Source organism: Nycticebus coucang, chromosome 6 (assembly GCF_027406575.1).
Source record: "Nycticebus coucang isolate mNycCou1 chromosome 6, mNycCou1.pri, whole genome shotgun sequence".
NCBI lineage: Eukaryota > Metazoa > Chordata > Mammalia > Primates > Lorisidae > Nycticebus > Nycticebus coucang.
This window is the reverse complement of record NC_069785.1, coordinates 125,602,186-125,614,555: the sequence shown is the minus strand read 5'-3', so window position 1 is coordinate 125,614,555 and position 12,370 is coordinate 125,602,186. Positions and strand designations below refer to the sequence as shown.

General features: G+C 37.6%; 1 protein-coding gene across 6 annotated transcripts in view; it reads right to left on the bottom strand.

Annotated features, from left to right (window-relative positions):
* TBCEL (tubulin folding cofactor E like) overlaps positions 1 to 12,370 on the bottom strand; it is a 97,221-nt gene that overhangs the window by 41,196 nt on the left and 43,655 nt on the right. For 5 of the 6 annotated variants that reach the window (XM_053594534.1, XM_053594535.1, XM_053594532.1 and 2 more), the window contains 2 exons: positions 5,977 to 6,126; positions 3,955 to 4,094 (listed from right to left, as the gene is read on the bottom strand). In XM_053594534.1, the coding sequence (XP_053450509.1) occupies positions 3,955 to 4,094; positions 5,977 to 6,109 (273 nt within the window). In that variant the 5' untranslated portion in view covers positions 6,110 to 6,126. Of the gene's footprint in view, positions 1 to 3,954; positions 4,095 to 5,976; positions 6,127 to 12,313; positions 12,339 to 12,370 lie in introns of those variants that run through there. The other variant, XM_053594537.1, reaches the window with a different exon arrangement.

The following is a 12,370-nucleotide window of genomic DNA, read 5'->3' as shown; positions in this document are numbered from 1 at the left end:
TAAAAACAAAACATAAAACCCTTGCTAATCACCACTACCCACATTTTATTTTTATAATAAAGAGAAAAATACTTAAAAATGGGTAATGGGGTGGGGGGGCGGGACTAACCAATTTCTGGGAGATTTCCCAAGGGTAGCAAACACATGGTGTAATCTTCATAGTCTGCATCTATACTTAGGCACAGTGAGAATAAAGACTTAGAATAATTACTGTTAGTCCTGGAATATCTCAAAAGATAAAACTGGACTAGAATCTAATTTAAGCAGGAAAAACAATAAATGTTAGAAATAAATATTTTCTTTAAAGAACTGAAATAAAAAAGCTTCTGTGGATAACTTCAAATTAATGATAAAATTCAGGAAAATAGGGCGGTGCCTGTGGCTCAAGGAGTAGGGCGCCGTCCCATATGCCAGAGGTGGTGGGTTCAAACCTAGCCCCGGCCAAAAACCACAAAAAAAAAAAAAAAAAAAATTCAGGAAAATATAATATTCACTATACAGATATATTTACTTACAATGGAAAAATTTCCCAATAGCAAAGGCTCACAAACACTCTGTAAATTTCTAGGGCAGTATACTGACTTTCCTTTTTAGAAGTCTAAAAATAAAAAGACTCCTCCAGCTGGAATGAGTTAAACGCACTCATGTGCAGAAACACGGGGATGAGCTGAGATCACCTTTGACGTCCCCACAATTCTGTGATTTAACAGATGCCCCTCCACTCAGGCTTCTAAGAAAGAAGAAACTAAAGCTTTAACAAAAATGGGGAAAAGGTATTAAGATAACAATCTATAATTTATACTCAGCTATTCTCTGCCTCACCTGAGTGGGTAATTCCCCCTCCTTCTCAACTATTTGGTTTTATTTCTTTTATAAAATGGTTTTGATAAGGAAGGGAGAAAAAAGAAGATACTTTGGGAAAGGTCAGACAAAAATCTGCTCAGCTAAAAGTTTAAGTCAAAAGCTAAAAAAATGCATTATTTTTACGTCATAGGTGCCCAATTCTAGGAAGATGCGACCAATCTTTGCTCCAAAAGCATTGTTTCCCACCCATATTTATCTTCATCTTGGATATACAGCAGCCAGTAGTTAAAGCTACTTACTCAACATACAACATTAGTGACCATTCAAAAAACTAACAGAACAAATTATATTATTTTGTTCCACATTGTTATATCAATATTGGCTGAAATAAAGTTAGTTAATGGCTAGGAACAAATGATCTTTTTGGTGAGCAGAAATATGGGTTGTAATGGGGTTGAAATGTAATGTCTTGAAATCAGTAACCTATTTGGCATTTGGCAAAGAGTTTATTCAACTGTAAAAAAGTCGATATTCTTTTGCCGTCAGTCTTACTCCCATCTCCCCGTGTTGTGATATACGTTCTAGAAGACCAAGACCAACTATAATTGATAAGGCAGAAATATAAAGGAATGATGAAAACAAACGTAAACTGGAAAATGGAAACCTGAAAGGAGAAGCAAAACATGTTTACTTAAAAACTGCCTGAAAACAGACTACTGAGCATATGCAGGAATATACAAAGTGAATGCAAATAGATTACGAGTAATATGTGACCTCTGGCTGTCTGTCAATGTGGTCTGAGAAGTATTTCATACAGGCCTTTGTCTAAGCAGAAAAAATGTTTAATTACCTAATGCAAACTCTGTGTACTGATCTGTATTACATACAACTTCCTTCTAAAATAGCAATACATAGCAAATACATCACTATTAAACTGTTCCCACCAGTTAGCAAAAACTTTATGTCAAAGCACAAGAACCAAATTAGGGGATTCCATATGTAAACGTAGGAGCTGAACTGATTTCACAAGAAAATTTGGTCTGACTTGTCATCCATGTAGGCCACAAATCTCCCCAGAGGTTCTTTTGGGAGAACTGTGGAGGAGAAAGAAGATAAATGGAGTATTCTTTCTGCCATTTGCGCAGTATGGACAGAGCACACATGGCTAGGAAGCTTCTCTGAGGACCAAGAAGGCACAGACTGTAATTTGTTGAACAGTGAACTATACTAGTTGTTCAGACAAGTATACAAATAAGTAAATATATATACAGATAGAAGTTATTTCTTAGAACACCCCTCTAAATCTGCACATATTAATCAACCACTTAGAAATCAGGTGACATGCATCTCAAAGAATTAAAAAAAATTCTAATGAAAATAATAGTACAGTTACCAGACTAAACTGGTATGAAAAAGACTATGAAAAAGATAAATATAAGAAAAACTGAACAAAACTAAGTGATATCTACATTTTTCTTAGACCGGAAAAGTTGTCTTGGAATTTGTACAGTATTCAACATCTACTAAGTTTTCAATGATTAATTTTATCAGCAAGCCTGTCCTATGGATGAGCAAACTAAAGCACTAAAGGATTAAGTAAGTCTCTTAAAGATCACAGGAAAAGTTAAGAGTAAGAGGTCTTGATCAATCCTTAGATATAATCATTTATTCATTAACACACTCAACAAACATTTGACTACCTAGTAGGCTGGGCACTAGTGATAAAAAAAGATAAAAATCTCCACTTTGAATAAGCTCACAGTCTAGTAGAAAAACTGTCAAGTAAGCAAGTAATTACACTACCGTGATAAATCCCTTCATAGCAGCAGAGGGCAGGTGATCTGGGATAAGTGAGAGCCAGAGAAAACCTCACAGAGGAATAGCAACGTGGGCCAACTCTTAAAGGAAAAATAGGAAGCAGCTAGGCAGACAAGTGAAGACAGACAGCACTGGGCTCAGAATGAATAAAACCAAGGAAACCTTTTGTGTCAAGAGTTTATTATGAGCTGCAAATAAAAGTACATGGCTAAAAATGGAAAGAAAGTTCTAGATATAGCAAAGGGCCACATGATTAAGGGCCTTAGCTGTTAGGCACTGACTGAAAAATAGCCGAAGGACTTCATGCAGGTGAGTGTCACCATCATGTCTCATTTATCAAAAGCAGCCGTGGTAGCCCAGCGGAGGACAGCTTAGAGGAACGAGGAGACAGCCTGATCCAGGGAAGTCCATTAGAAAACTTTTCCAACAAAGACTCTAAATTAAGGCAGGAGAATGAAGTAAGAAAAAAGAAGCACTTTCCCCCTTATTCTTCAGGATAGCTTCTATCAGGTAACGTTATAATCAAGTAGGTAATACTGTCATTTGTGTACTTTGAGTTACTGTGAGGTTAAAAGCCATCAGTTATATCACCCACCAAAAGGACATGATAATATAAGAAAAGTTCTAAAATATTTGGGATAAATTTCAAAAACAACAATAAATATTTTTATAACCTTAGTTTCAAGTTCTAGCAATTTCACATCAATTTATAGTTATAAATATTGAAGAAGGCTTGGTGCCTGTAGCTCAGTAGCTAGGGCACCAGCCACATACACCAGAGCTGACAGGTTCAAACCCAGCCTGGGCCTGCCAAACAACAATGACAATTACAACAAAAAAATAGCCGGGTGTTGTAGTGGGCGCCTGTGGTCTCAGCTACTCAGGAGGCTGAGGCAAGAGAATCACTTAAGCCCAAGAGTTTGAGGTTGCTGTGAGCTGTGATGCCACGGCACTCTACTGAGGGCGACATAGTGAGACTCTGTCTCAAAAAAATAAATAAATATTGAAGTAGAAGTAGAGATGAGCATGGGATAGTAAACTAGGGAAACAGTAGAGAATTTAATGAATCGCTAGCAGTCTAAATCTGTGTAGACTCATTAACCTCTTGATACCTGAAATGAAGTTTCTCAGTGCTTTTCACATTGGTGAAAAACAAGTTAGCAATAACAAAGTTAATTGAAAAATTGCCACAAATAGAGGTGAGTTATTTATCTTGAGACATACAGACAAGAATCTCAAGTGCCAACAGAACGCAGCAGAGTACAGAATAACATAAACAAGGATACAATGGTTATTCCTGCTTATAAAATATAAGCAATATAAAAGCTTTACCTCGTGCCAGTCTTCCAGTTTGTTGTCAGAAAGATCTAGTTCTGACACGTGAGCGCAGAAGGCAGCGATTTCTTTTTCATCTCCTGCACAGGTTATTCCACAGCTGTTCAACACCAGGACACTTGGGAGGTTGAGGCGATCTGAATCACAGTGGACACAAAACACTTTCTCCATCAGTCTAATTCTTGTCTACATACTGAGTTCAGCCCCCAAGAATCGTCAAGTAACAAAAGTCAAACAGTATGAAATTACTCAAAGACCTTGAGAATACAGGATATAATGGTATCAAAGGGTACTGGATTCCAAGGGGAGACAGCCAGATACTGCCTAGGAGGAGTTCAAAGGTACTGAACCAAAACCTCCAAATAAGTCTTCTAGGCTTTAACTCCTGGCAGAGTTGTTTATCGCAACTACCAACAACAGAGCCACGCCATCCTCTTGTCACCTGAATACTAGATCCACAACATTCATGTGTGGGTGACCACCACCCTCTTATGGGTCCCAATTCTTTCTTTTTTAAATTTAGTTCAAAAGTATTCTGGATAGCTCTTTTCTATCTGATGTGTATCTTTACCTTTTGTTACCTTTGACAATTATCTCAATCCATTAGACATTTAATCTGCTAAATCACTTTTATTCTTCAAGTTCATATTATTCAAGAAATCTTCCTCACTTAAGTAGATTCAATTCAAAACTCTATAGCTTGCTCATATTTGTCTCAATTATTCCTGTTTCATATCACTGTAGAATTTGTCCCTTATGAAAATTGGCCTTCTGTTAAAATATAATTGCAATGGGAGAAATTGTTTCAGTATCTTAAACTATTCAGTGAATTTGGCCAACTGAGGTAACAACTCTTTGACCTGGTTCAAAAAACACGTGTCAATAAAATCACTCTTAATATCTCTACTGAAAAGAATAAACATGAGAATTCAACCACCCTTTTCCCATGTGGTATAAAACAAGGACTCATGAAGGTAATATTGTATTAATGAAGGCCTCAAACTATATGGTTTTTCAGCTTAGTACTGTTAGTATCACATTTCTCAAAATGGCAATGGATCCTAAGGTGAAAAAAACTACCAAGTAAAAAGTCCACATCTCTCTGCCATTCTAGGTTACACAGAATGATAAGATAGTTGTTTGAAAAACAGCAAACACTTGTTAAGCTTTGAACATAAGAATGAAAACCTTGATTCAATTTTTAATTTCAGATTAATAGGAGGGGATATGAGTAGGTGACACAGTTTCCATGTGTAAGGTTAAAGTCTGAGTTCTGGTTGTGGCCCTCACCCAGGAAGACTGCCACATTCCTGTGCACTGTACCCACTGGGTGGGCACTTACTGAACCCCCACACACACACTTGAATTTAATTGAGTTTTTCTTAATCTCCCAAAACTACAAAGAACTACTTCTAAGAGTTGTTCATTATAACATCAAGGTAACAGACAAGCAAAAGTACATCTTGCACATTTCTATTTATAGATCTTTGCTCACATCTAATCCCTCCCTAGAATTTATCTCCTGCCTAACCAAATTCTGCATTCTTGAAGGACTAGTTTAAGTCTCACAATGTTGAACCCTTCCCTGATCGTATAATAATAATTAACTCTCACCTAGATTTCTTTCCTAATCATTGTGCCATTTATTGGGCTCAACATAAACTATCTGCTATATCTTTGTAAATATGAATGTCTTATAATCCTTTTAGGTTGTAAGGTCCTTGAGAGTACAGGCCAGTCTTACATGTTTTTATACCCTCTAAGTTCCTTAAAAAATATATGCACTTGAAATAATGTCACATATTATTCTTTAAGGACAAGTAAATGCCTCTTGGATAATCTGGAGGAAAATTAGTCCTGTCCGAGTCTTAAAAAAAACCCTGAAATCATAATAAGGGGAAAAGATGATTTGATTCATAATTCAAAATAAAGAAACCCACTGGCAAACAAAGCAATACTGTGATTTAACTTCCTAAGTAAGTTCCAGTCAGTAAATGTTTTAGGTCCTACCTTTCTTACCTTTCATGGGAGAGCCCTGAGGTGTGGCTGGGACATGGACTCCCATCCCAGGACCACGGCGGTAAGGAAAATTTTCAGGACTATATTTTTCACATAATACTTGCATAAAACTTCTTCCACTAGGTTGATCCATCTTTCTTACCTAAAATGCTATAAGAAACCAAGAAATCATCGAAATTATTTACTCATGTAAGAAATATTTATTGAAAACCAATTATTTATAGACCAATTATTCCACTAGACCAGGAATTGCAAGGCATATAATATGTGGTCACTGCCCCCAGAAATGTACACGGTGGTGAGACCTTATGGTTTAGGGAAGCTATATATGCAGACAAATGACAGCAATAACAGTTCAGCACATGACATCTGCTATAAAGATGTATTACAAGATTTAGAAGAGGAGGTGATCACTTCTGACCAAGGATAACAAGAAAGCTTTTGCTGGTGCACAGGTCATGTGGTTAAATGGAAAAAGGACTGAAAAAGAAGTTACAGATTGAATTCCAGGCTAAATAGCTCCTATGAATCCTTTAGTATCTGTCCCTTATAATCCATTCTGTTCCTCCATGGTAAAGGAACCTTTAACTGTGCATAGCTACTTAGGAATGAATATATGATTAAGTTCTAGCTCATGAGACAGAAACATTCTGTGGCAGCTTCCAGGAAATCTCCTCTAACAACAGCCAGAGTGTGCCATTTGCTCTCCACCTTTGACTCTTCTCCATTCTGTTCCCTAGAAAACTGATGCCACCGGACAATGAGTACAATGTATATCCCCGGGGAAGGCGGAGCAAGGAGCTGGAAGGAACCTGAGCCCCTGAGGACTTCTTGGCACTGAGCTGTCCATACTGGTATAAATCTCTGAAATTTTTAGTGACAGATAAGTAATCTATTTCATTTAAGCCACTATTGTTTTCAACTTCTCAGTTACTTACAACTAGACTTAATCCTAACTAATACAGAACGTCATTTCTTTTGGTTCTGAGTTTGGGTAGAGTCTTTTCTGTTTAACCTCAGCTAAGGATCGAAACATTCAGTAACTCCTCTACCTGCTCAGTATTCTTGCATATGTTAAAGAGGTAATATAACAAGGAAGAAAACAATAGCCTCAGAGAGACTGAAAATGACTACTGGTACTTTTCCTAGAAGAAACCAGCAGGAATGACCATTCAAAAGCTTCTCAGAAGGCTACTTGATAATAGCCAGATAAGGCTTCCAACTGTTCACCATTACTAGTTACATTTATTTCACACAGTTGTGCTGGCTGACTTCTGTGTGTAGAGTTTATACCACACACGATGTGATTTATCCTATCTTCCCCATTAAATTATAAAGAGGAGTGGAATTGTATACTTATATTTTTTTCAGAATCAATTAATAGCATCTGACATAGTATACTATACATGGTAAGGGATCAATAAATGTTGCTGAGTATTAAAATTACTGACCTCCAGGGAGCTGAGTAGAAAGGACAGAGAATTCGGGGTGGAGGGTAGGTTTAAGCCCCACCCCGTTCTAACTACTTAACAGTTTTGTGCTGCCAGGCAAGTCAGAGTATTTCTCTGAGACTCAAATTTCTATCTACCTTTAAAAGTAAGATATTAACATCTACAGCAGCGGTTCTCAACCTGAGGGTCGCGACCCACAGCAACTGTATTAAAGGCTCGCGGCATCAGGAAGGTTGAGAACCACTGATCTACAGGATTACAGGATTGCTGAAGAGCTCCAAAACACTTAAATAAATGCACTATTTGGAACACGAGGCTGTTGTAAAGCTCTAAAATATACATATGTTATTCATTATAAGAGGAGGCTATAGTACGTGAGAAAGCGCATGGATAGGAAATTTGGGCTCTTACTAAAGCTGGATAAAACATAAGCTAGTTATCTAATCTCTCTCTAATTTTCTTACTTATGGATAGTCTAATCCTGCCTTTCAGGTCTGTAATAAGAATTTGAAAACAGCATGAATATAAATATGCACCTTAAACCTGCCCCATTTCCTAAATTACTAGTAGGACCATTTGTGAAATCAGTTCACAAATGCCCACATAGCTGCTCACTGAACCCAGGCCTACCCACTGAACACAAGTTTCATCTGCATGATCTACTGGAGGTTAGATTCTGAAATATGCTTCACAATGTGTGTATCACAAGTCACCTTGAAAATACAGGGCTGCCCTCTGTTCAGGAGTCTCATATGTGAGCTTAAGGAAAGAGCCTGCCTTAGCATAAGACAGTTGGTTCTTTCTACCAATACGGAGCGATAATGGCATGGCTGCCACCCTCTATTCCAACAGTGTGTCAAAACTGAACTGTCCTGCGTTCATCTATGGCTTCAGGAACTTCAGGTGGAAAGGTTCTTTTTCAGTGTAAACTTCTCACCGTCAACAGCAGACAACATAGAGCAGATGCTATGCCACCAGCGACAGGCACCACAGCTCTTATCAAAGACCTGTTTCAAGCAGAATGCCAATAGAATTTTTAGAAATGTTTAACAAAAAAGTTGCATTGCTGTCTCCCATACAATTGGCAGGTCAAAAGAATAAAAAGTGTGTGGGTAGGGTTCGCTGTCATGTGAAAATAATGGTTGAGTAGCATCTTTTATCTAGAGGCTCTAGAACAGGGGTCCTCAAACTGCGGCCCGCGGGCCACATGAGGCGGTGTGATTGTATTTGTTCCCTTTTTGTTTTTTTACTTCAAAATAAGATATGTGCAGTATGCACAGGAATTTGTTCATAGTTTTTTTTTTTTTTTTAAACTATAGTCCGGCCTTCCAATGGTCTGAGGGACAGTGAACTGGCCCCCTGTTTAAAAAGTTTGAAGACGCCTGCTCTAGAACCACCTAAACTCAAACCTATACAATTTAAGGAAAATAATCTTAGACACAATTTAAATATAGACACACTGAGGGATGGCAATATTAAAGACATATTCAAGGTAAAAATAAGTCTTACTAAGCAAGCAAACACGGGAACTTAAAAGTTTTTCCTCATGACCCATGGTTTAGTAACTCTTTAAAATGTCGGGATTTTTTTTTTTAATTCTTGCTCTTTTATTTATTTATTTAAGACGGAAAAGCAACACCCAGCACCTTCACTGGTCATTTTCCAAGATACTCTATTGGACTAGCCTTTCAGAAATGTGACAGTGTACACATTGATACATGGGTTCTGAATTAGAACCTTAAGATTGCAAAATGAATTGGTAACATAAATCTACTCAAAGGCTGTTGGGGTGGTTTGAGGAGGAACACTAGGTGGGAAAGGAAGGCTGAAAACCAAACAGACTGAAAAATAAGGAAATACGGGATGGAAAAGATCTTTAACTGGAGACTTTTAAAAGGCTTTTTGGGGGGTGGGAGGATAATCTACAACATTCTGGAAATAACAGGGGTCAAATTGCATCCGACCACCTCTACAGCTGGCAGAGTCCTGATGCGTTGGTAGAACTGTTATGAATTGGTGCTGACAGCCAGGGAGCCAGGAACCTTGGGTGGCGCTGCTGGTTCCATTCCTGCCTTGTAGAGCATGCCCGTGAAAAGCTTGATTCTTCTGTGCCTCCAAATCCTGACTATAATATACTCTTGTAAAGTGCTTGAGAAAAGTCAGGATAAAGTGCAAGTTGAAGGATAAAATGCTAAGTACATTTTTGCCAAGTGGACTAATATCAGAACAGAGCATTCAGGCACCTAAGTACTTTCAGTGGCTATCAATTTTTACTTTATGTTCTCAATAAAAGGGTCAGGTTAAAATTAGTATGAAATGCAACACAACTGAAAACAGAGAAAATAGGCCATGTCTGACCATTAGTACTGGAAGATATACCCTTATGCAGGTATCTAAGATCAGTGTTTATTTTGCGAAGAAACAATGTAGAGTACTATACTTCAAAGTGTGTGGATATTACTAGCCTTACAGCTGCCAAAAGATATAAATGCTACTTCAGTGTCAAACTATAAATTTTTAATCTTACAAAAACATTCATCTGCTTGTATATGCATAGATTATCTCCAGGATTGCAGAGAAAAGAGAAAAAAATAGTACCAACAGTTAACTCCAAAGAGAAGAAATGAGGAATAACAGCAGAAAAGAGATTTGCTTACCCTTTCGAACTTGAACTTACCAGATGCACACACTGTCCTTTCAAAATGTAAAATATTTTTAAGTAACGATGTAGGAATGGCCTAATAATTTGTGAATGACTTATAAATTCCCTTACTTTCATAAAGTTTCTATTTAAAAAATTCCAAAACAGAATTTTTGTATGTGAAATATACAATATTTTTTTTAAAATTTTGCTTTCAATTGGCTTTCAATTGTCTTAGTTTGAAGTTTGTTTTCTTTCTTTCTTTATTTTTATTGAGACAGAGTCTCACTTTGTGGCCCTTGGTAGAGTGCTGTGCATCACAGCTCACAGCAACCTCAAACTCTTGGGCTTAAGCGATTCTCTTGCCTCAGCCTCCCAAGTAGCTGGAACTAATTTTAAAAGAAACTGAGGAACGAGAAAGTAAAGAGAAATGAAATAGCCAGACAGAAATAAACACTTCTGTAAAACAGTATCAGGGAGCAGGGAAAAAGCACCCATGAACAAAACATACCAGAGGCTTACAATTAAACTGCAACGAAACTGAGAGGAAAGACTGAAGTGAAGGTGGGTAGATGACAGGGCCAGAGCAGTATTTTGATCCTCTTTACCCTGTTTTAACAAGGGCAAAGCAAAAGCTCCACGCTGCACTGTCCAGAAGGGCTGGAGGATACCTTCAGTCCTGCACAGTTCCACTTCCTTGGCTAGCTGAGTGAAAATTGCTAATAAAAGTTACCCAAATCTTTCATCCAAACAACTCAAATTTTACCTAAATTATTCTGACTCTGGAGCCAAATCACACCAAGAGGTGGTGATGCCTTGGGATTCTTGGGAGCTTCAGGCCACCCTGTTCCCTCTGACAAGACACTAACAAAGGGAAGAGTCGCTTCCTACGCCAGGAAGCCATTCTTGCAAGTTTCAAGTTACCGAAACAGTAGATAGTAGGGAACTGATTTACACTATTGAAAAAAAGAGTCAAAAGAATTCAAAATGTGCACTCATTTAGGATGGGGCTAAATCTTCAAGAAGCTTTCATAAAAATGGAGAATAGGCAAATACTCTTCTGGGGTTTAAAACGACTTTCAGTCCTTTGATACAGACCCTTTCATAGACAACAAATCAATCTCATCTATTCCTCAGACAGGGACAGAAAAACTTACACTCTAAAAGCTATCTGCCAATATGTCACTACCAAACATCTGAAAACAAAACTTAGGTTAATCATTCTGGCCAAAAGCTCCACAATTTCACCTTTAGTTTAATTTGGTCAGATGACATTTCACTCCAGTGATCTGCTCTCCACATTAGTACCTATTTCCTTCACGAGACAATATGAAAATAAGAATATCCTTACCAATTGTTTAGTAAAAATGAAGTCAACAAATACTTCTGGTTTTCTCTGCTGTCCCTTTTTGCACCTTACCATGTGATCCAAATGAGCCTTACATGTCCATTCACGTATTTATAAAATGTGTGCCCCCACTGAACTAAGTTTCATTTAGTTCAAACAAACGTACCGAAGCTAAATCTGTACCAAATACTATGCTGAACACTAAAAAAAGTTAGAATGAATAAAATTCAAACTCCACACTCAGGGTGTCTTCAACCAAGAAGGAAATACATAACATAACATACACCTAAATAACCCAGACAAAAATAGTGACTTAAAACACATGGTTTAGTCTTGTAAGTATGATCAAGGAAGCAGATGAATTCTGAGCCATTCTGAAAGATGAAGATTAGGACACAAGGTGGGGGAGCCCATGAACAGGAGGCCAGAGCAAGGCTTACTAAAACAAGCTATGTGTGGTGAGGCTGGGGGAGGCAGGACATTCGACTGTAGAGGTCATGGTGGTCAGATCATGATTGACCTTGCATTGGCTAGACTTTATCCTGCAAAGATAAAAGAAAAATTCTGATAGGTAACTGTGAACAGAATGCAAGGATGAGGGTGACTGAGGGTGACTTTATGCAGAACACAGAGAGATCAAAAATGAGAATTTTAAACATTCCTGAAGAATAGACAATTAGGAGTTTGTTCACCTTCAGGGAAGCACTTTCAGTACAGTCAAGGGAGTAGAAACCATAGTATTTAGGGAATCAAGTAAATAAATAGAGACTAAAGAGTATCAATCATGCCTTTGAGAGGCTTACATAAAAATGTAAGCGATGGTAGAGATGATGGAGAAAATCAAGGTTAAGGAAGAGTTTTTATGGGTGAAGGTCTCAACTACAACTTGAACTTTACCTTAGAATTGAAAACAATGCAACCTAAACATTTGTGCTCTCATATTAATTTGAAATT